At 36.8% G+C, this 22778-nt stretch overlaps 1 protein-coding gene across 1 annotated transcript in view; it reads right to left on the reverse strand.

Moving 5' to 3' along the window:
- Positions 1 to 22778, reverse strand: part of SPIC (Spi-C transcription factor) — a 75196-nt gene that overhangs the window by 43851 nt on the left and 8567 nt on the right. The window contains exon 3 of the mRNA XM_044087195.1: positions 481 to 574. Within this exon, the coding sequence (XP_043943130.1) occupies positions 481 to 574 (94 nt within the window). The remainder of the gene's footprint in view (positions 1 to 480; positions 575 to 22778) is intronic.

Consider the following 22778-nt stretch of genomic DNA (forward strand, 5'->3'; position numbering starts at 1 on the left):
TGTGTGAGCACAGTGGAACTTTTCTTTCTGGACCTCTACTCAAATGGATTATCGCAGAAAATGAGTAGAAGTAAATAAACATTGTTTCTTTCTCTTTCGCTTTCTTTTTTCATTCCTTCTTTTTCCTATTCTACTATGTAACACCCTATTTTCAAGGGTGATATACAAAACAAACTTAAATATGTATCAATGTCATCTGTACGAGCATTACTACATTAAACATCAAAGCACATTCTTCACAAATTAATCAACAATCAACACATTTATAGCATTATGGGCCTTGTGGGTCTGGAGCTTAAAATTATAAGGGGTCTATTGATCTGATGTGACAACAGTAGAATATATGAGACTAAACTGTGAGCATACACAACATGGCATATTTCAGACATGTGGGCCTAAAGCTGTATCTCTATCAGCCCACTTATTAATCTGGTCCTGGATGAATTTGGAGTTAGTCTAGTAAACAAATATTCTACATACCTGGTAGATATGGGAGGCCTGCTTCTGAATGTTGCTGCAGTACTTCAAAGGCATCCTGGAAAGCCTGACCTAAAATATCTTGGTCAGTACAACTCTGTAATAAAAATATATATCAGAAAATGTTTTGTAACATAGTTTAATGTAAACAATGACATTTATTTTTGTTCATTAGATCAAGCAAATGTATCTATACCAGCTAGATCATGTGAGCATGGATGGCACTCATATTTCAAAAGAAACAAGGCTAGCTATTAATCTGTATTCAAACTGGAACCTTAGTTTGAGAGACAGCCTTACAGAACTATCTGCAAATATAAAGAGCTGAGTATATTTTTCTGTATTATTCTGTATTATAGAGCTAAATTGTTTGCTTAGATATCTGTTGTATATATATATATATATATATATATATAGAGAGAGAGAGAGAGAGAACAGTATATATTTTTTGGCTTTATAATTTGCACATTCCTCACATCTGTGTTGAAACTGTTTTTCCCCACCCCCTCATTTCCTGCCTTGTCTTCAGCTATATAATTGAGCTAGTGTTGTGTGTCCTGTTAATTAACAATCTGCATTCAAACTGGAACCTTAGTTTGAGAGACAGCCTTACAGAACTATCTGCAAATATATAGAGCTGAGTATATTTTTCTGTATTATTCTGTATTATAGAGCTAAATTGTTTGCTTAGATATCTGTTGCATATATATATATATATATATATATATATATATATATATATATATATATATATATATATAGAGAGAGAGAACAGTATATATTTTTTGGCTTTATAATTTGCACATTCCTCACATCTGTGTTGAAACTGTTTTTCCTCACCCCCCTTCCCAGTTCTTGGTTGTAGTTTAAATTTGGTGGCTTTTGCAGTGCCCACCCCACTGTAGATTTGATCTAAGACACTCCCCCAGGCCCATCTCTTTACCGCATTCTATCTAATCAACCCTTTCTGCACTTGCTTTTAGTCCTTTTTAATTTAATTACATTTTTTCAAACTGTGTGTGTACTAATATTGCTACATATTCAAGTGTGCCAGCTTGCACTGCATGAGAATTGTATTTACTACTGCTTTTGCTACTTTTCTGAAAAAAAAAATTCATCTGCTTTTACTGTACTTGTGATTCTTCCTACTTTATTTTGCTTTTGCGTCATCTTAAAAGTACTCAATTGTATTTATTACTGCTTGGTGTAACTCATTCTAAGCCTTTTAGTTTCAACACTTGGGCTTCAGACCAGTTGTTTTACATTGAGAAGGTTTGTGGTCTGCACTGTAGTGGCAGAACAGGTAGCTTACATCTTTCTAAGTTGGAAACTGCTGATTGAGGGCTCAGTGTCTGTTATTCTAAAAGTGTATTAATTCTGGTTTAAGCACTTGGGCTTTCAGGCCAGTTATTTTACATTAAGACGGTTCGTGGTCTGCACTCTTATGGGAGGAGAGGCTGGACTGTGCCCTTCTGAGCTGGGAATTTCTGGTTAAAGGCTTATAGTACATGTATATCTGGACTGCTTCTTACTGAAATTGGTACACCTTGTTTGCTGGAAATAAATAGTGTTGTAGACAACTGGACTGCCAGAACTTTTTTTACTCAGTATAGGGATTAATGACGGTTAATGTCTGATGGTCTGAATCAAATAAAATAACTCCTTGGAACAGATTAATCATGGTTTTCAAAACAGTGATATTGAGAAAAAAATCAAGTATTCTTAATTATATAAGCATTTTAGTAATATGAATATGCATTTTATACAGTTACTTGAGCAATTAAGTTAATAGCACTATACAATGACTTTTACGCAACATGAAGGGGAACTCAAAAATGAAAATGTGTATATTTATTTATTTATTTGCCATTTGTTAACCAGGTTAGTCCATCTGAGCCAATGGCCCATTGTCAGTGGACAACAAAGGAGAAAAGCTCCAGCAATACAAACATAAAAAGATAATATAGTTGGCAATATACAGAGCCCAAGAAAAACAGTGCAGCAATACAACATAAGCAAAAATTGCATATGCAGTAATCAGGTGAAACAAATAACTGTAATAAAAATAAAACAAGTTGAAGTAAATACAACTAATACATTTAAGTATTTACAATACTGACATATCTTTCCCAAGTAGCATAATGTAGTATTGTCTAGTGAGCAGATTAGTCATTGAATTATTAGACGTAGACAGGCAGTGAAAAGAAAAAGAAAGGAAATGCAGATTATGGATGATTTAGACAAGGACAGGCTTTTGAGTTCATAAAGTAGTGCTTGACTTCAGTTTTAAAGTTGCTGTAACTAGTAATGCTACAAATGTGAGGCGGTAGCCTGTTCCACGCAAGGGACACAGAGTATTTCTAGAGGAGTTTACTATAGGGTTTGTTGGGTTTATATATGTCTGGAAGGTGCTGGTCGGAACTGCGAAGAAACTGGGTTGGGGTATAAAGGAACACTAAGGTAGAGAGTGATGGGCAGGCTAGCTGTTTCTTGAGTATGGAGTGTGTGAGCTGCTGCTGGGCAAGTAGTAAGAGTTGGGGGAATTCTAGTCATAAAAGCAGTTTCAGAGCAAGGCAATGATGGGATGTATAAGGTTGGTTACTGGTGAAACTGGCTATGTTGTAAGCTTGTTCTAGTACGGAGAGGTCTGACTGGAGCTGAGTTAGGATAGGGGAGGCATAGATGAGATGTTACATATATATATATATATATATATATATATATATATATATATATATATATATATACAGACATGATATATATATATATATATACAGACATGATATATATATATATATATATATATATATATATATATAAATATATAGTGAATTTGTTTATAAGCACTTGAAATGGCTTGTTTAAGAGTATCTCAACTAATCTGGAATGCTTAAAGTCAAATCTGCACTGTGGAACTAAAAAAAAACTGTATTGAATGTATACTGGTCTGAAAATAATAGATGGACTTGTGTGTCGTGTTGTAGGACATATTAAAAAGTCTGCTCTGTAAAAAGATCTGATTTTAGAACAGCATTTAAGCACAGAAACATCTATGGAAATACCTGCCTGAGGTGCCTGTGAATAATTGGCAATGTTTGCTGAAACACTCTCTTTCTGCTGTGAAAGTTTAACCAGTTGGAACATAAAATCATTCAGACTGATTTAAAACTGTTTAAATCAAGTGTTTTCCTAATATCTTGCTGTTATTAAGTAAACAAATGTCCCCTGCTGTCCTCCAGAATTCAGTTTTTTTTGATTGTCTATCTGTTTTTCTTCAAGGAAGCTCGTGTGAGTAGCAGCTTTCCAGAAAATGAACAGATATAAATTTTGAAACACTCACCTGTTATGGAATGTTAAACTGCTTGAAGATAATATGATTATTGTGCATTTTAAAACTGTTTAAGCTGAGTGTTTTTCTTTTCATATTATCAGGCAGAGCAATCTCCACTGTACTGCCACTGAAAAGGTTTCAATACATCAGAAGCAGGCTGTTGTAAGTCACTGATTGGTTGTTGCATTATTTATAGACACCCTTCAGTAAGCATGCAAAGATGAAAACTGTATTCGTTTTTCTATATGCTTATAAACTAATTGGATTCATATTTAAAAACTACTACTGCCGGTAGTAATGCATGGGGTAAGCCGCGGTGGTTCAGCGGTAGCATTGTTGCCTCACAGCAAGAGGTTCTCCAGTTCGATTCTCAGCTAGAGCGCCTTCTGTGTGGAGTCTGCATGCCCTCTCCGCGGTTGAGTGGTGTTCAAAAGACATGCGTAGAATGGGCATGTCTTTGTTGAAGGTTGGGTGTTGAGCTGGCACCTCGGCACCATTAAAAAATCTACTGCCAATCATTAGCGGACCAGAGTTCCGCTGTGGCGACCCCTAACCTGGAAAAGCCGAAAGACAACAACTGCCGGTAGTAATGCATACTTTTATTTTCTACTTGGAGCTCCCTTTGTGCATTTAATTAATTCATTTGCTTATTTACTTACTTACTGAGGGAGTATTTGTGGTTACATTTGTAAACTAACCAACTGATTCATTTTACAGATAGAAACAATGTTAAAGCACATTACAAAAACAATGTAGTTAATAGCATAATATGCACAGAATGCCATTAAACAAAAGATGTGGAATAGCAAATTAAAGAACTAGAAAGTAAAAGACAGGCCATAACAATGGGCAATGAATTACAAAGTCAGATTTCTTATAACTCCTTGGATAACATTCTGGTTTTAAAAAAATAGACCAGAGTGGTTTGAAAGATGGAGAAACACCTACATAGCACACAACATCTGAAGTCACAGATGCTGAGCCTGTAAGGCAGGCATCAATCCAACCAAACATTTTTGTTATAGGCGACTCCATTGTAAGACATACAGGTGTGCCTCTTACCAGGCTGAGCAAGAAAAGAATGGCTGCAAGTTGCTTGTCTGGGGCCAGGATCCTTCACTTCATCTATGCACTCAGGTCCTTGAAAAACAAGTACCAGTATGAATCTGTCATCGTTCATGCCGGTGTCAATTATTTGAGGGGTACATCCCTGGACTATATGAAGAGAGGCATGATGGACCTCTCAGACTATTTGCCCAGGACAGCTATGAGCCTACCGTTGAATAGCATTCTACCTTTTCCAAGAATGATGTCATGATAAGAGCAAAAAATAATTGACTTCAATAATTGGCTTAGCTTTTAGTATCATTCAAAGGGGATCCAATATCAATCAGCCTTGGAGGATATGATTGACAGACCGTTCTGTTTCACCAGGGATGGCCTACATCTGTCCCTTATAGGGTTTTGATTATTGGCAAAGACATTGTCCACCTTCATGGTGTTTTTCAGGTAATGGCAACCTGATACACCTACCAACCTAATACAACAAGCAAAGGAAAATATGAAGGTGCTACTGATTAGTGTCAGGAGCCCAAACAAGAAACTCCACCCCCTGCAAGCCCTTCTCACCCTGGAAAACATCAATGTATGCGCAGTGACCGAGACATGGTTTAAAATAGCAGAAAGCACTCTAGCTGTGCTTTAAACCAGCTACTGTGCAGGAAGGGAGAAAATGTGGCAGTGTCTCAATCTACATCCAGAAGAGACTCACATCAAGGCTGGTAAAGCAGTATGATGCACTAGAGCTTCTTCATGTCCAAATAAGCACCAGAAAGGTCCTGTACCATATATTAGCTAGCTACGGAACTCGCTCTATGACAAAAGGAAGCCACAATGCCTATCTACAGGAATTAGAATCCCTCAGTATTAAAACCAATACCACTTTCATACGTGATCTAAACTACCCAACTATAGACTGGAAAACCTACACCACCACTAGTGCACAAGCACAGAGGTTCCTGGACTTTGTAAATACAAATGCCCTGGAACAATTAGTTCGAGTACCCACTAGGGGAATAACATCTTGGATCTTCTCCTTACTAATAAGGCAGCATCTTGCACCATCCCTTGCATATCCTTCTCACTTCTTAGGTCTGACCATAAAGCAGTTTCCTTCTAAATAAAACTGAAACCAGAGATCTCTTCCACCCAGGTCACCTTTAGAAATTTCTTTAAGATAAACTATCTACTCCTAAATGATATACAGGCAAGCTTCAAATCCCCACCAAACCCAGTTTAACTCCACTGAATATGCAGAAATGTACACCACCGCATTATACCGGCATGTAAGCAGCTGCAAAGATGCAGCTGTACCCCATAGGAACAACTGCAGAACAAAGCCCAGAAACAAACCCACATGGTGGAACCATAATATCAACAACCTTTAAAATAAAAGCAAAGAATTTTGACCAAAAGTAAAAAGAGTAATTCCTATAATGTTAGAGCCATTGTCAATGAAATAAACAAACAAATCAGGAGCTTCATAAAATTTTCTAAAACCAAGTTTCAGGTTAAAAATAGCTACCTAAGCCAAAGACAATCATAAGACATTTTTAGCTCTGTTCATAATCTGAAAAGCACAATGCAGCAATGCACTGAGCTGATTGTAAATGGTGTTACCTACACTGAAGCTGAAAATGTAGTAAACATACCAGCTGGTAAAGTTAGCTTGAACTTTACCCCTCTATCCCCTCCATCTGTCCCTCAAGATATACCTGAAACTGGCTCACCTCCTGCTATCCCGCAAGACTAATTCCTAAAACTGCTATCAAAAGCTAAAAATACTGTAGTGGTGGGTCCTTCAATATCCCAGGATGCATCTTAAAAAGCATGAAGCACAACTTAGCCACACTCCTAACAAAACTGTTCAAGCTCAGCCTCCATACAGGTTTTGTACCAAGCAAATGGAGAACAGCTACAGTCATTCCCTGCATAATGGCGGACCTTCTACAAACCTAGGCAATTACAGACCTATAAGTGTGACCAGCCTCAAATGCAAAGTCATGGAAAGACTTATCGTGGAATTAATCAATCAGGACACAGGGAACCTCCAAACACTGAACCAGTCTCAGTCTAGATTCATCAAGGTAGGCCATGCTTACTAAGTCCAGTGGATTATTTTGAAAAGGTCACCAAAGTAATAGATGAAGGCAAAACAGTACACACCACATACCTCAACCTGCCAAAGCTTTTGACACAATTCCCCAATCAGGCATAGTAGAAAAGCTTGATAACCTGAAAATAAACCCCCATGTCACCCGCTGGATTGATAACTGACTTACAGATAGGATGCAGATAATAAAAATAGGGGACATTATCTCCACAAAGAGATCAGTCACCAGCAGAGTCCCCCAGGGTTCTGTGCTGGGACATGTCCTGTTTAACATCTACTTTTCTGAGGTAAACGCCATTACCAAAGGCCTCTGGCTGACTATGTTTGCTGATGATTGCAAGCTAGGAGCAGTCATTGAAACCACAAATGACTTAGCTATCCTACATTAATGTTTGTCTGAAATAAATAATTGGTGCTAAAGTCATGGAGTGAAACAAAATGCCAAAATAAATGCATTATTGTACCATTTGGGACGCTATCTACCTCAGGCAACTACCAAACTGACAACATTCCCCTAAGAGTTGACCCAGTTGTTTGGGATTTGTGATCTTATGTGGACAATGACCTAACTTTTGACCAATATGTGTCTACTGATGTAAGAAAGCCCTTCTATATTGCACAGCTTGTAAACAAAGGGATTGTGTCTAGATCTAGGGATGTCATTGTTCCCCTTTACTCAGTCCTCATTAGTCCAGTCATTGAATATAATGCCCTCTTTAACAAAAGGAGACACTGCCAGCCCAGCTATCTGGAATTTTGTAAATAATTATATGTCATTTGAATATTAATATGATTTATGTAGAAGTGTGACAGAAGGAGATACTGCCAGCCCAGCTATCTGGAATGTTGTAAGTGGTTGTGCGTCATTTGTGAATATAAGCATGATGCATTTGCTTGTATTACAACTGTATTAGAACTGTATGTCATATTGTACAGATGTGTGTAGAAGAGATATTTTGTAAGATGCTGAGCAGAAATGTGTATACACTATTGCAACTGATTAGATGAATATGTACTTCAACAATAGGGACTGAAACACAAGAAGTTAACTTCAGAAGAACAGCTGGAAACTTAAATTACTTTATAACCACACAATAAAAGAGATGTTATCTTTCAGTTTCTGTGCAACAGGAGGTATAATGACTAGAACTAGAAGTTTTTGTATTGTCTTTAAGTGTGGAGGAATGTAAATCATTTTACGACATCCATCATTTGCCTTGATGTAAGAGAAGTCCTTGTTTATGTATTTTTACAGAGAAATGCTAAATGCTACCAGATACAGTGGGGGGGTTTCACCTGGGATAGTCAGATGACAAGAAGTGATGTCATGCAGCAAGTATCCCAGCAGCAATATCTGAGATATTAATTTAAGAATTTTCTGAGAAAGAGAGAGAGAAAAAGCGAGAGAGAGAGAGAGAGATAGACATTTTGTATTTTGCCTTTGACCTGACAGCATCAGATGGAAAACCCACTCACTACATCTGTCTTGCCTGGCACTGGAAGTATGTTAACTAGGGTACAGTAATTTCTCTTAGATGCAGTGATGAACATAGTGAAGTATATATAGCTTAGTTGTTTGTTTTCTTTATTTATTTGAGACTGTCCTGCAATGTTGTTTTAAACATTTCCTGTTATTTTGAACTCTGAAGTGACTGTGATTGTTTACTGAGTATTTTCTTGTTCTTTTATTATTTATTATTAAATATATTTAAACCTTTCAATTGTGGCTGGTCTGTCTAGAGAAATTTAAGCTTTTAGAGTTCTTGCATATCTATTTGGTGACACTGTGCAGGCACTCCTAATAACCTTGCTGTTGGTCAAACTACCATTTTGATTAATAGTAACATTACACAGTAAGATTAGACACCCTTTGTTAAGGGTCTTAAAGTAGCTGATAAGGAGTGACTGGTGGCAGTCCAAACTACCTTATAGTCTGGGAAAAAGGGGGCATAGCTAGTAAACCTGTGTCAGCCTTTCCCAGATGTGTCTGTGTGTTTGTGTATAACTCAAATCTCAAAGAGTGTGTGTGTGTGTGCCAGCTACTTGGGCAGGGACATAAAGCACTGGTTGGACAGAGAGGGTGCTGGAGGTCTTGGCCTGGTGAATCAGCTGAGATCTCAACTCTATAGCTGTGCCAGTCAGGAGTCTTTTGGGGATCTGGAGAAAGAAGGAGGAACTAGCCCCAGACTGACTGTGGTCTCCTTGTGCTCTTAAGGGAAATTGCACTTTACTGTGTCATCCTCCCAGTGTGTACTTCCCCCACTATTGCGAGTGGTGAGGATTGAGGCTCCTTGATTACTAGGCCAGTGGTGGGGCATCGCACCCTCTTAGGCATGTATCTGCCCAGACACATGCAACAACTAGAACATCTGCAGAGATACCTTACTAAAGGGATACAAAACTTAAACAACATGCCCTACATGGACTGACTTGAAGCCCAGTCACTATACTTAGTATCTTACAGACTGTTAAGAGGTGACCGTGTCTGGCATATAAGGCATCAGGAATACTTGTTCTAGGGATAAAAACCTCTTCTGCAACATCAACAGAATGGTTTGGAGGGATAGGTATATCTCGCAAAGGATACTGCTGCTGTGAAACAGAATCCCCATCCACATAAAACAAAGTTCATCACTGTCCATATTCAAGCACAACTTAGATCTAGGGATGGGAAACAGAAAATTTACTCCATGATTGCTCCCTATACTAGTAACGGACAGAGGCAGCTCCTAAAGGCTTTATCCCATGCATGGGTCCCCTCAAAGTATCTAGGGTATGATCCCCATTGCCCTCATTAGGATTACTATATAATTATCGACCATGGGATGAGTAAGGTCACTCTATAACCAAATAGGATGGGATATTTTGAGCACAAAAAGGGAAACTGTCTGAGCTTAAAATGGTCTGCAAGGGCAGCTAGTACTTATCTATGAACCTATGAACCAAAATCTGGAAATCCAGAGGTACCACTACACAGGTAAATAAGATAAATGTGCAAAAGCAACCTTTAAACAGGAAAGTTGCAACACCAAGAAAACATCAGTTTGGGACAAGAATGTGATATAAAAGAACTTGAGCAAGAGGAAGTGTGCAAATATTTGGGAACTGATGAAGGATGAACAATAAAACATGAACAAATACGAATAGAATTTAGTAAGGAATATTTTAGAAGACTTAAAATAATACTGAGCACAGTGTTGACATCTAGGAACAAAGTCCAAGCTATAAACTAATCTGTTTTTCCTGTCCTAACTTACAGGTTTGGAGTGACTGACTGGCCCCAAAAGGTGTTGTATAGACTAGACAGGAAAACAAGAAGGATGCTTCATGCTCACCAGATGATTTATAAAAATCATTGCATACCAAGATTATATATTTCTTGTTCTGAAGGAGGTATGGGCCTCCTTGAAATTGATTACATGTATAGATCTACAGTCATGGAACTGCATACATATTTGCTTACCTCATAAGACCCAATGTTTTGAAACATGAGGAGAATAAGTCTAAGGTGACTTCCCTGCTTAGTTTAGCAGAGGCATATCTGTGTCAAACAGGAATGAAAATCAAACCAGAAGTAGATAAAAATCAAGCGGCAACCGAATGTGCCAAAAAACAAAACAAAGAATATAAGGTGAAGGATCAGATGAGAAGGCTAAAAATGTGGAAAATGCATAAATATAGTTGCGAGTATAGAAAACTCTTGGAACAACCTCATATTAATCAGGATCGAACACAGGAATGGTTAAGGAGAGACGCATTTAAACCAAAAGACTAAAGGTTAATATTGCCATCCCCTAGATAGTGGAATATGTACACACTGGTTTACAAAATCCATTGAACATGTGGAAGAAACAGACAAATACAGGTTTTGTAAACAGATTTGAAAACAGTTGCACACCTTGTTGCTGGTTGTGACATGCTAATGGCAAGGACTGTATACAGAAAGGCATAATAATGGGGCAAGACCGTTGCATTGGGATTGTGCAAACATTATGGTATTGAAGTGGCTGAAAAACACTAGAAACATGAGCCACAAAGTATTTCGAAAATTATGAAGTTTATCTCACACAGGATCACCCATTACCAACAGTTCAAAAAATAGATGCAAGAAAAACAGCTATAGTGGCCCATGAAAAGGAGATAAAAGTAGCATTAATCATTGAAATCGCTACACCCAGTGACTACAGTGTCTTACGTACAGAGAGACAGAAAGTCATAAAATGTCAGGATTTCCAGGCAGAAACAAGGGCAATGTGGAAGAAGGATACCCAGACAGTTCCAGTAGTAGTAGGAGCAACAGGTCTTATAAAAAAGAATTTAAAATCATACTTAAATATGTTACGGATACATGTAACTCCACACAAATTGCAGAAGGAGTCACTACTGGGCACATTGCAGGTGTTGCAGAGAGCACTTCTGGCTAACATCAAAGATTAAAACAATACTAATTTCATGAACTTTAATCGTACTTTGACTTAGGAATGGAGTCCATTCCTGTCATAGTACTAGAAACCCAAAAGACTTGAAGAAATAAAAAAAATGGAGCAATAATACTACATAAAAGAACTGACTACCATTTGCCTAGTTGAGCAAGTCCTATGGAAATACCTGACTGAGGTGTGTGAACAACACAAGGATCATTAGACCCCCACCAAACTGATAATGTTTGTGGAAGACATAAAACTATTTCTGATAAAAATTTGAAGAAAAGCAGTGAAAGTTGTAGAGTCAAAAGAAAAAAACAGGACAAAATGTACAGTTAAATAAAAATCTGCACACTGACAGTCTCAGGCACCATGAGTACTGAGACATTACTAGTAACCACAGCACAGACAGATAGCAGCTACAGATTCTGTATAATCATAACACAGATTTACTTGCTTTTTTTATGTAATGACTTGTTTTGTATTAACTTTAATGTGGAGCATTTCTCCCTGGGCCTCTGCTGAAAATGGACATATATCCAGTTGGACTAGCCCGGTAAACAAATGTAAAATAAAATACAAATAAATAAAATAAGTACTGAGTCTTTACTAGTAACAACAGCACAGAATACTAGCAGCTACAGATTCTGTAGCACCATTAGCAGTGAGTCATTACTAGTAACAACAGCACAAGAGTAGCAGCTACAGATTCTCTAGCACCATGAGTACTGAGTTATTACTAGTAACTACAGCACAAGACTAGCTGCTACAGATTCTCTAGCACCATGAGTACTGAGTCATTACTAATAGCAATAGCACATGACTAGCAGCAACAGATTACCTAGCACCATGAACACTGTCATTAATAGTAACAAAAACAACACAGAAGACTAACAGCTACAGATTCTCTAGCACCATGAGTACTGAGCCATTACCGGTAACAACAGCACAAGACTAGCAGCTACAGATTCTCTACACCATGAGTACTGAGTCATTACTAGTAACAACAGCACAGAAGACTAGCTGCTACAGATTCTCAAGCACCATGAGTACTGAGTTATTACTAGTAACAACAGCACAAGACTAGCTGCTACAGATTCTCTAGCACCATGAGTACTGAGTTATTACTAGTAACAACAGCACAAGACTAGCTGCTACAGATTCTCTAGCACTATGAGTACTGAGTTATTACTAGTAACAACAGCACAAGACTAGCAGCTACAGAGTCTCTAGCATCATGAGTACTGAGTTATTACTAGTAACAACAGCACAAGACTAGCTGCTACAGATTCTCTGGCACCATGAGTACTGAGTTATTACTAGTAACAACAGCACAAGACTAGCTGCTACAGATTCTCTAGCACCATGAGTACTGAGTTATTACTAGTAACAACAGCACAAGACTAGCTGCTACAGATTCTCTAGCACCATGAGTACTGAGTTATTACTAGTAACAACAGCACAAGACTAGCTGCTACAGATTCTCTAGCACCATGAGTACTGAGTTATTACTAGTAACAACAGCACAAGACTAGCTGCTACAGATTCTCTAGCATCCTGAGTACTGAGTTATTACTAGTAACAACAGCACAAGACTAGCTGCTACAGATTCTCTAGCACCATGAGCAGTGAGTCATTACTAGTAACAACAACACAGAAGACTAACAGCTACAGATTCTCTAGCACCATGAGTACTGTTATTACTAGTAACAACAGCACAAGACTAGCAGCTACAGATTATCTAGCACCATGAGTAATGTCATTACTAGTAATAACAGCACAAGACTAGCAGCTACAGATTCTCTAGCACCATGAGTACTGACTTATTACTAGTAACTACAGCACAAGACTAGCTGCTACAGATTCTCTAGCACCATGAGTACTGAGTTATTACTAGTAACAACAGCACAGGACTAGCTGCTACAGATTCTCTAGCGCCATGAGTACTGAGCCATTAGTAGTAACAACAGCACAAGACTAACAGCTACAGATTCCCTAGCACTATGAGTACTGAGTCATTGGTAGCAACAAAAACACAAGACTTACAACTACAGATTCTTTAGCACCATGAGTACTGAGTCATTACCAGCAGCAACAGCATAAGACTAACAGCTAGTGATTCTCTAGCAGCAGGTGTACTGAGTCATTATTAGTAACAACAACACAAGACTAGCGGCTACAGATTCTCTAGCACCATGAGTACTGAGTCATTACTAGTAACTAAAGCACAGAAGACTAGCATCTACAGATTCTCTAGCACCATGAGTACTGAGTCATTACTTGTAATAACAGCACAAGACTAGCAACTACAGATTCTCTAGCACTGTGAACACTGAGTCATTACTTGTAATAACAGCACAAGACTAGCAACTACAGATTCTCTAACACTGTGAACACTGAGTCATTACTTGTAATAACAGCACAAGACTAGCAACTACAGATTCTCTAGCACTGTAGACACTGAGTCATTACTAGTGACAACAGAATAAGACTAGCAGCTACAGATTCTCTAGCATCATCAGCACTGAGTCATTATTAGTAACTAAAGCACAGAAGACTAGCATCTACAGATTCTCTAGCACCATGAGTACTGAGTCATTACTTGTAATAACAGCACAAGACTAGCAACTACAGATTCTCTAGCACTGTGAACACTGAGTCATTACTTGTAATAACAGCACAAGACTAGCAACTACAGATTCTCTAGCACCGTGAACACTGAGTCATTACTAGTAACAACAGCAAAAGACTAGCAGTTACAGATTCTCTAGCACAACATACACTGAGTCATTATCCTCGGTTAGATTATGCAAGTAATATGATCATGAAAGAAGAAGAATTGTTAAAAGAAATAATCAATGATAAAGCAGTACGTATAATGAAACTGGATAAGGGGAGTGGGGTGGTGTCAATGAATAAAAGTGATTATTTAGACAAGATGAATCTGTTGCTAATGGATGGAACTTATGAAGAGAGTTCTTTAAATGAGATCCATATAGCTTATCGGAGGATTGATTTAGCCTTGGATTACATGTTATTATAAGGTCAGATTAGTTTGGATAAACATAAATACATGAAAAATGAACACCCCATGATACCCAATATCTTCGGAATACCGAAGATCCACAAGGGCCTATTTAACTTGAAATTCCGGCCCATTGTGGATGGCCAATGATCAAAAACGTGTTTCATAAGTAAATTTTTAGATTTTAGCATGCAAAAAGGTTTAACATCATTCACATATATTACTGAGGATTTGTGGCATTTTGGGAGAAATTGGAAAAAATAAAGATATCCCAAGGATTAATCACGGTTGCTATTGATATGGTTAATCTTTTTTCCATCATACCACATGGTGAGGGGTTGCAATGGTTAGAAACACAGTTGATTAAGACTTGAGTATATGATCAGGATTCGATCTATAAATTTGTTGCCCTTATGGATATTGTTTTGAATAACAATTATATTCATTTTGAGGGACAATATTTTAAACAGTTAACTGGAGTGGCAATGGGGGAAGCGTGTGCCCCCATTTTTGCAAATTTTATTATGTCCCATTGGGAACAGTAATATTTAATGAACAGTGTTTATTGGTCGAATATTATACATTACACTAGGTTTTTAGATGATTTGTTTGTGATGTGGAAAGGCACTGAAACACAGCTTAATTAATTTTTGGTATATATCAACAGCACTGTGGAATTTTTATGGTTCACACACCATTATAGTAAAGAGCAAATATCTTACTTAGATGTGGATCTGACTTTGGATAGTAACAATAAGAAGTTATTTTCCAGGATTTACAGAAAGCCCACTTTCTCAAATTCTTATTTGGAATTTGGTAACTGGCTCCCCTTGCACCAAAAAAAGTCAATAGTCAAGGGACAACTGATGAGAGCGGCCAGAATGGTAAGCTTAGACTGTGATTTTTTTGGATGAAGATAAATTTATAATAAGTTTGTTTGCCAAAAGGGGATACCCCAATGAATGTCTGGATAAGATTGGTGAGGAAATTATAGGTAAATGCATGAATAGCATATATTGGCCAATATTAGGTGGTCAAACCATTACGAGTGGCGTGGTATCAACCACTAGACAAGACAACAACAGAGGAATGGGTTGTAAAGTCTATGGTTTGAGTTTTATCACAACATATAATTTAGATGCCAGTAGAATTTCTGAAGTAATCAAGAAAACCTGGGAAATTTTGAGTTATGATACTAATGTTGAGCAAAAAGTGGGGAAGGTCCCCCCAAAAATTGTATACGGAAAGGACAGATCATTTAAAAACCTTTTTGAGGTTAATGGTGGGAATACAAGTAGAAGCACTGATAGACCAAATGGAACTTTTAAGTGTGGGATGTGTAACTTTTGCGCACACATTTTGGAGACAGATGATAAATTTAATCTTAATGGTATGAACATTTTTATTAAAAGACATTTTAATTGTGGTAGTTCCAATGTGGTTTACATGGCGAAGTGCCAAACGTGTCCTATTTTTATATAGGAAAGACAAGTAGATTTTTTAAAAACCGAATTAGTGAACATAATACAGACATTAGAAAAAGAAGAATCACTAATGCCCTTTTTAGGCACATCAAGGAATATGGTGATCATAATTTTAAGTTTCTTGTAGTCAGAGACCCACAGGGTAAATTTGTAGACCTACACCTGGACATTTGTGAGCTGAAATGCCAATTGCGATTAGATGCAACCCAGTATCCAAGTATAAATGAGGCCACTAATATAGCATGCATTTTAAAGTTAAAACATTTATTAGGTTAAAATAACATGGAGTAGTATGTATTATAAGTTAATATGATGCATTTACGAGTTTATTCATGCTTATTTTATCTATATGTATATTTCTTTAAATGGAATAATGAATAAGTTAACTATGTGTTAATTATGTAACTGGTTTTAATTTATGTGTATTTAAGGGCTGGGTTAACTACTGTAAAATGTTCTGAGGAAGTCCCTATCAGGGGAAGAAAGTGCTAAACCTCATCATTAAATTCAGTTTTTACTCTGGTCCTTGGCTGAGTTCCTTGTATTTTACTAGTTATGTTTGGACAGTGATGTGCCAAGAAGAGAAGATAAATTAGTAAGCACCATGAGTACTGAGTCATTACTAGTAGGAACAGCACAAGACTAGCAGCTACAGATTCTCTAGCACCATGAGTAATGAGTCATTACTAATAACAACAACACAAGACTAGCAACTACAGGTTCTCTAACACCATGAGTACTCAGTCATTACTAGTAACAACAGCACAAGACTTGCTGCTACAGATTCTCTAGCACCATGAGTACTGAGTCATTATTAGTAACAACAGTACAGAAGACTAGCATCTACAGATTCTCTAGCACCATGATTACTGATTCATTACTATTAACAACAGCAAAAGACTAGCAGCTACAGATTCTCTAGCACCACTAGCACTGAGTCATTACTAGTAACAACAGCGCAAGACTAGCAGCTACAGATTCTCTAGCACCATGAGTACTGAGTCATTACTAGTAACAACAACACAGAACTAGCAGCTACAGATTGTCTAGCACCATGAGTACTGAGTCAATGCTAGTAACAACAGCTCAAGACTAGCAGCTACAGATTCTCTAGCGCCATGAGTACTGAGTCATTACTAATAACAACAGCACAAGACTAGCAGCTACAGATTCTCTAGCACCATGATTACTAAGTCATTACTAGTAATAACAGCACAAGACTAACAACTATAGATTCTGTAGCACCGTGAACACTGAGTCATTACTAGTAAGAACAGCACAAGACTAGCAGCTACAGAATCTCTAGCATCATGAGTACTAAGTCATTACTAGTAACAAAAGCACAGAAGACTAGCAGCTAGAGATTCTCTAGCACCATGAGTCCTGAGACATTACTACTAACAACATCAGAAGACTAGCAGCTACAGATTCTCTAGCACCATGAGTACTGAGTCATTACTAGTAACAACAGCACAAGACTAGCAGCTACAGATTCTCTACAGCATGAGCACTGAGTCATTACTAGTAACAACAGCACAGAAGACTAGCAGCTACAGATTCTCTAACACCATGAGTACTGAGTCTTTACTAGTATCAACAGCACAAGACTAGCAGCTGCAGATTCTCTACACCATGACCACTGAGTCATTACTAGTAACAACAGCACAGAAGACTAGCAGCTACAGATTCTCTAGCACTTGGAGTACTGAGTCTTTACTAGTAATCAATAGCACAAGACTAGCAGCTACAGATTCTCTAACACCATGAGTACTGAGTCATTACTAGTAACAACAGCACAAAACTAGCAGCTACAGATTCTCTAGCACCATGAGTACTGAGTCATTGCTAGTAATAACAGCACAAGACTAGCAGCTGCAGATTCTCTTGCACCATGAGTACTGAGTCATTACTAGTAACAACAGCACAAGACTAGCAGCTACAGATTCTCTACACCATGAGCACTGAGTCATTACTAGTAACAACAGCACAGAAGACTAGCATCTACAGATTTCCTTAAAACTTAAACCACAACTAACTGTAGTCCTGATATGCCTAGCAACTGCTATTTATGAATAAAATGCATATGAACATGGTGCTACATGACTTGAGCACTGTTAGGAGATTGTTAAACTCCACGTTTTCACAAATGGAGTAATTTGATATACTTGCTTCAGAATAAGTCATCTGTTTATATAATTAAAGGAAGGAAATATGCCAAAAGGGGTCCTTTTTACCAAAGTGTATAAAGATTATTATTAATGAAAAAAAAGCTCTGCCAAAATTATATTAATAACTAATCCATTGATACCTGGGCTTTATTTCATGACACGCAATAAGGAAGTAAAGAAGGGGACATCACTATTTGCTGCAGAGCAGGACATTAGACAATTTCAGTGAAATATTGCCAACTAGAAAACATTATTTAACTATATTAGGAGAGACAAAAAGTATAGATCTAGATGTACAATTTTCATAATGATAGATAGTGACTTGGTAAGTAATATGGCATTTATTTTTAAAGATAAATTCATCACATCTGGAGATGTAAAGGGACAGGGTACACCATGCAAACTTCTATAGGGAGTTTATTGTGCCATTATATTAATTTCCACTAGGATATTAAAGAAACAAATGCAATGAAAACTAAACATCAAGACATTTCCATAAATTGATACTATAAGGAATCCAGTAGTAATAATAAGGCTAACAGGAAAATGCAGGGAGACATATCATTGTCTTCACCAATATGTCTTCCCATTCCTTCATCTCACCTTGGTGGAAACTTGCTATAACCATCCTTTATGTAAGGGAAAAGGGTAATAAAGAATTGCTCATAATTATAGATCTATGAGATTTGTAAACTGCATCAGTAAGTTACATGAAAGATGCCTTATGGACCTACTGGCAGATAATTTGAACAGCCATATTTACCCTGGAATTTTTAGTCAGTATACTCGAAAACATACCTTGGCTGTTCATTGTTTCAAGCATTAATTCATATAGAGTGTTGATACGTGTGCACAAACTCATTGATCTGAGCAAGAGTTCTGACTGGGTTTTCCATGCTATGCTGCTAAGTAAACTGGTTGAATTTCAAATTGATAGTTATACAAGAGGCATGGTTGAGTAATAAGAATGATGTTTATTTATTTTATTTATTTATTATTTTATATTTGTTGATCGGGTTTGTCCGACTGGGCTACAAATGCCTATTTTCAGCAGAGGCCCAATGAGAAAAGCTCCAGCAGAAAATTAAAATTGTACATATTAAATACATATAGAAATACATTCATCAGTACCACAGATTACTGCATTACAGTGCCACACATTACATTCATCAGTACCACACATTATTGCATTACAGTGTCATACATTAAACTGTGGCAAGTGAAATACATAGAAATACATTAATCAGAGGGATACATTCATAATTACATATTATATACATAATAGTGCAATAGTTACATGGCTGAAATATTTTACTAGTTATAAGGAAATACAATGTAGACCAAACTCCAGAACATTACAGCACAGCACAAGGAACTCAGCCAAGGACCAGAGTAAAAAGTGACTTTAATGATAAGGTTTAGCACTTTCTTCCCCTGATAGGGACTTCCTCAGAACATTTTATAATATTTAACCTAGCCCTTAAATACACATAAATTGAAACCAGTTACATAATTAACACATAGTTAACTTATTCATTATTCCATTTAAAGAAATATACATATAGATAAAATAAGCATGAATAAACTCGTATATGCATTATATTAACTTATAATACATACTACTCCATGTTATTTTAACCTAATAACTGTTTTAACTTTAAAATGCATGCTATATTAGTGGCCTCATTTATACCTGGATACTGGGTTGCATCTAATCGCAATTACCATTTCAGCTCACAAATGTCTAGGTGTAGGTCCACAAATTTACCCTATGGGTCTCTGACTAACTGTTCAACTACCAAAAACTTAAAATAATGATCACCATATTCCTTGATGTCTTCTATGTGAGAAAGAGATTAGGCAATTGTATAACTATCCCTGGTTAGATTATGTAAGTAATTTGATCATGAAAGAAGAAGAATTGTTAAAAGAAATAATCAATGATAAAGCAGCACGTATAATGAAACTGGATAAAGGGAGTGGGGTGGTGTTAATGAATAAAAGTGATTATTTAGACAAGATAAATCTGTTGCTAATGGATGGAACTTATGAAGAGAGTTCTTTAAATGAGATCCATATAGCTTATTGGAGGATTGATTTAGCCTTGGATGACATGTTATTTCAAGGTCAGATTAGTTTGGGTGAACATAAATACATGAAAAATGAACACTCTATGATACCCAATATCTTCGGAATACCGAAGATTCACAAGGGCCTATTTAACTTGAAATTCTGGCCCATTGTGGATGGCCAGCGATCAAAAACGTATTTCATAAGTGAATTTTTGGATTATAGCATGCAAAAAGGTTTAACAACATTCACATATATTACCGAGGATTCGTGGCATTTTTTGGAGAAACTGGAAAAAATAAAGATATCCCCAGGATTAATCATGGTTACTATTGATATGGTTAATCTTTTTTCCATCATACCACATGGTGAGGGATTGCAATGGTTAGAAACACAGTTGATTAAGACTCGAATATATGATCAGGATTCGATCAATAAATTTGTTGCCCTTATGGATATTGTTTTGAATAACAATTATATTCATTTTGGGGGACAATATTTTAAACAGTTAACTGGAGTGCCAATGGGGGAAGCATGTGCCCCCATTTTTGAAAATTTTATTATGTCTGATTGGGAACAGGAATATTTAATGAACAGTGTTTATTGGTCAAATATTATACATTACACTAGGTTTTTCGATGATTTGTTTGTGCTGTGGAAAGGCACTGAAACACAGATTAATGAATTTTTGCTATATATCAATAGCACTGTGGAATTTTTACAGTTCACACACCATTATAGTAAAGAGCAAATATTTTACTTAGATGTGGATCTGACTTTGGATAGTAACAAGGAGAAGTTATTTTCCAGGATTTACAGAAAGCCCACCTTCTCAAATTCTTATTTGGAATTTGGCACCCCTTGCACCAAAAAAGTCAAAAGTCAAGGGACAACTGATGAGGGCGGCCAGAATGGTAAGCATAGACTGTGATTTTTTTGGATGAAGATAAATTTATAATAAGTTTGTTTGTCAAAAGGGGATACCCCAATGAATTTCTGGATAAGATTGGTGAGGAATTTATAGGTAAACACACAAATGGCATATATAGGCCAATATTAGGTGGTTGAACCATTATGAGTGGAGTGGTATCAACCACTAGACAAGACAATAACAGAGGAATGGGCGGTAAAAACTACAGTTTGTGTTTTATCACAGCATAATTTAGATGCCAGTAGGATTTCTGAAGTAATCAAGAAAAAGTGGGACATTCTGAGTTATGATACTAATGTTGAGCAAAAAGTGGGGAGGGTCCCCCCAAAAATTGTATACGGAAAGGAAAGATCATTTAAAAACCTTTTTGAGGTTAATGGTGGAATACAAGTAGAAGCACTGATAGACCAAATGGAAATTTTAAGTGTGGGATGTGTAATTTTTGCGCACACATTTTGGAGACAGATGATAAATTTAATCTTAATGGTATGGACATTTTTATTAAAGGACAATTTAATTGTGGTAGTTCCAATGTGGTTTACATGGCGAAGTGCCAAACATGTCCTATTTTTATATAGGAAAGACAAGTAGATTTTTTAAAAACTGAATTAGTGAACATAATACAGACATTAGAAAAAGAAGAATCACTAATGCCCTATTTAGACACATCAAGGAATATGGTGATCATTATTTTAAGTTTTTGGTAGCTGAACAATTAGTCAGAGACCCACAGGGTAAATATGTGGACCTACACCTGGACATTTGTGAGCTGAAATGGCAATTGCGATTAGATGCAACCCAGTATCCAGGTATAAATGAGGCCACTAATATAGCATGCATTTTAAAGTTAAAACATTCATTAGGTTAAAATAACATGGAGTAGTATGTATTATAAGTTAATGTGATGCATTTATGAGTTTATTCATGCTTAATTTATCTATATGTATATTTCTTTAAATGGAATAATGAATAAGTTAACTATGTGTTAATTATGTAACTGTTTTTTATTTATGTGTATTTAAAGGCTGGGTTAACTATTGTAAAATGTTCTGAGGAAGTCCTTATCAGCGGAAGAAAGCGCTAAACCTCATCATTAAATTCACTTTTTACTCTGGTCCTTGCCTGTGTTCCTTGTGTTTTACTAGTTATGTTTGTACAGTGATGCACCAACAGGAGAAGATAAAGCAGTAGGTTTGTTTATTGAAGGGAAGAAAGAGAGAAGAGAAGTAGAAGGTTATAGGGGAGTGTTTACGGGGAGAATTACATTGGCAATGTATGGATATGATATGATGGATATGATTCAAAGCACCCTGCAGTGATAAGTTAATGATATGATTCAAAGACCCCTGCAGTGATAAGTTAATGATATGATTCAAAGACCCCTGCAGTGATAAGTTAATGATATGATTCAAAGACCCCTGCAGTGATAAGTACCTCATTTATTTGTTTATGCTATGGATTTATCAACATCTAGGCATATAAAGTGCTGGAACACACTGAAACCATAAAACTGTTGTGTGTTATATAAGCTACATTAGAAAGAGTAATAGGAAGGAGGAGCTATACTGTAAGTAATCCAATAGGAAACGTTGTTCAAATGGATAAGGACATATGGAATGAGGGAGGGAGGAGCTAGCGTAGTGGGTATAGCAAAGAAGGTCAGTACAGAAGAGATGGGAAAATTAACAGAAACATG

The sequence above is a fragment of the Protopterus annectens genome, chromosome 11.part0 (genome assembly GCF_019279795.1).
Source record: "Protopterus annectens isolate FY-2018-M chromosome 11.part0, PAN1.0, whole genome shotgun sequence".
Taxonomy (NCBI): domain Eukaryota; kingdom Metazoa; phylum Chordata; order Ceratodontiformes; family Protopteridae; genus Protopterus; species Protopterus annectens.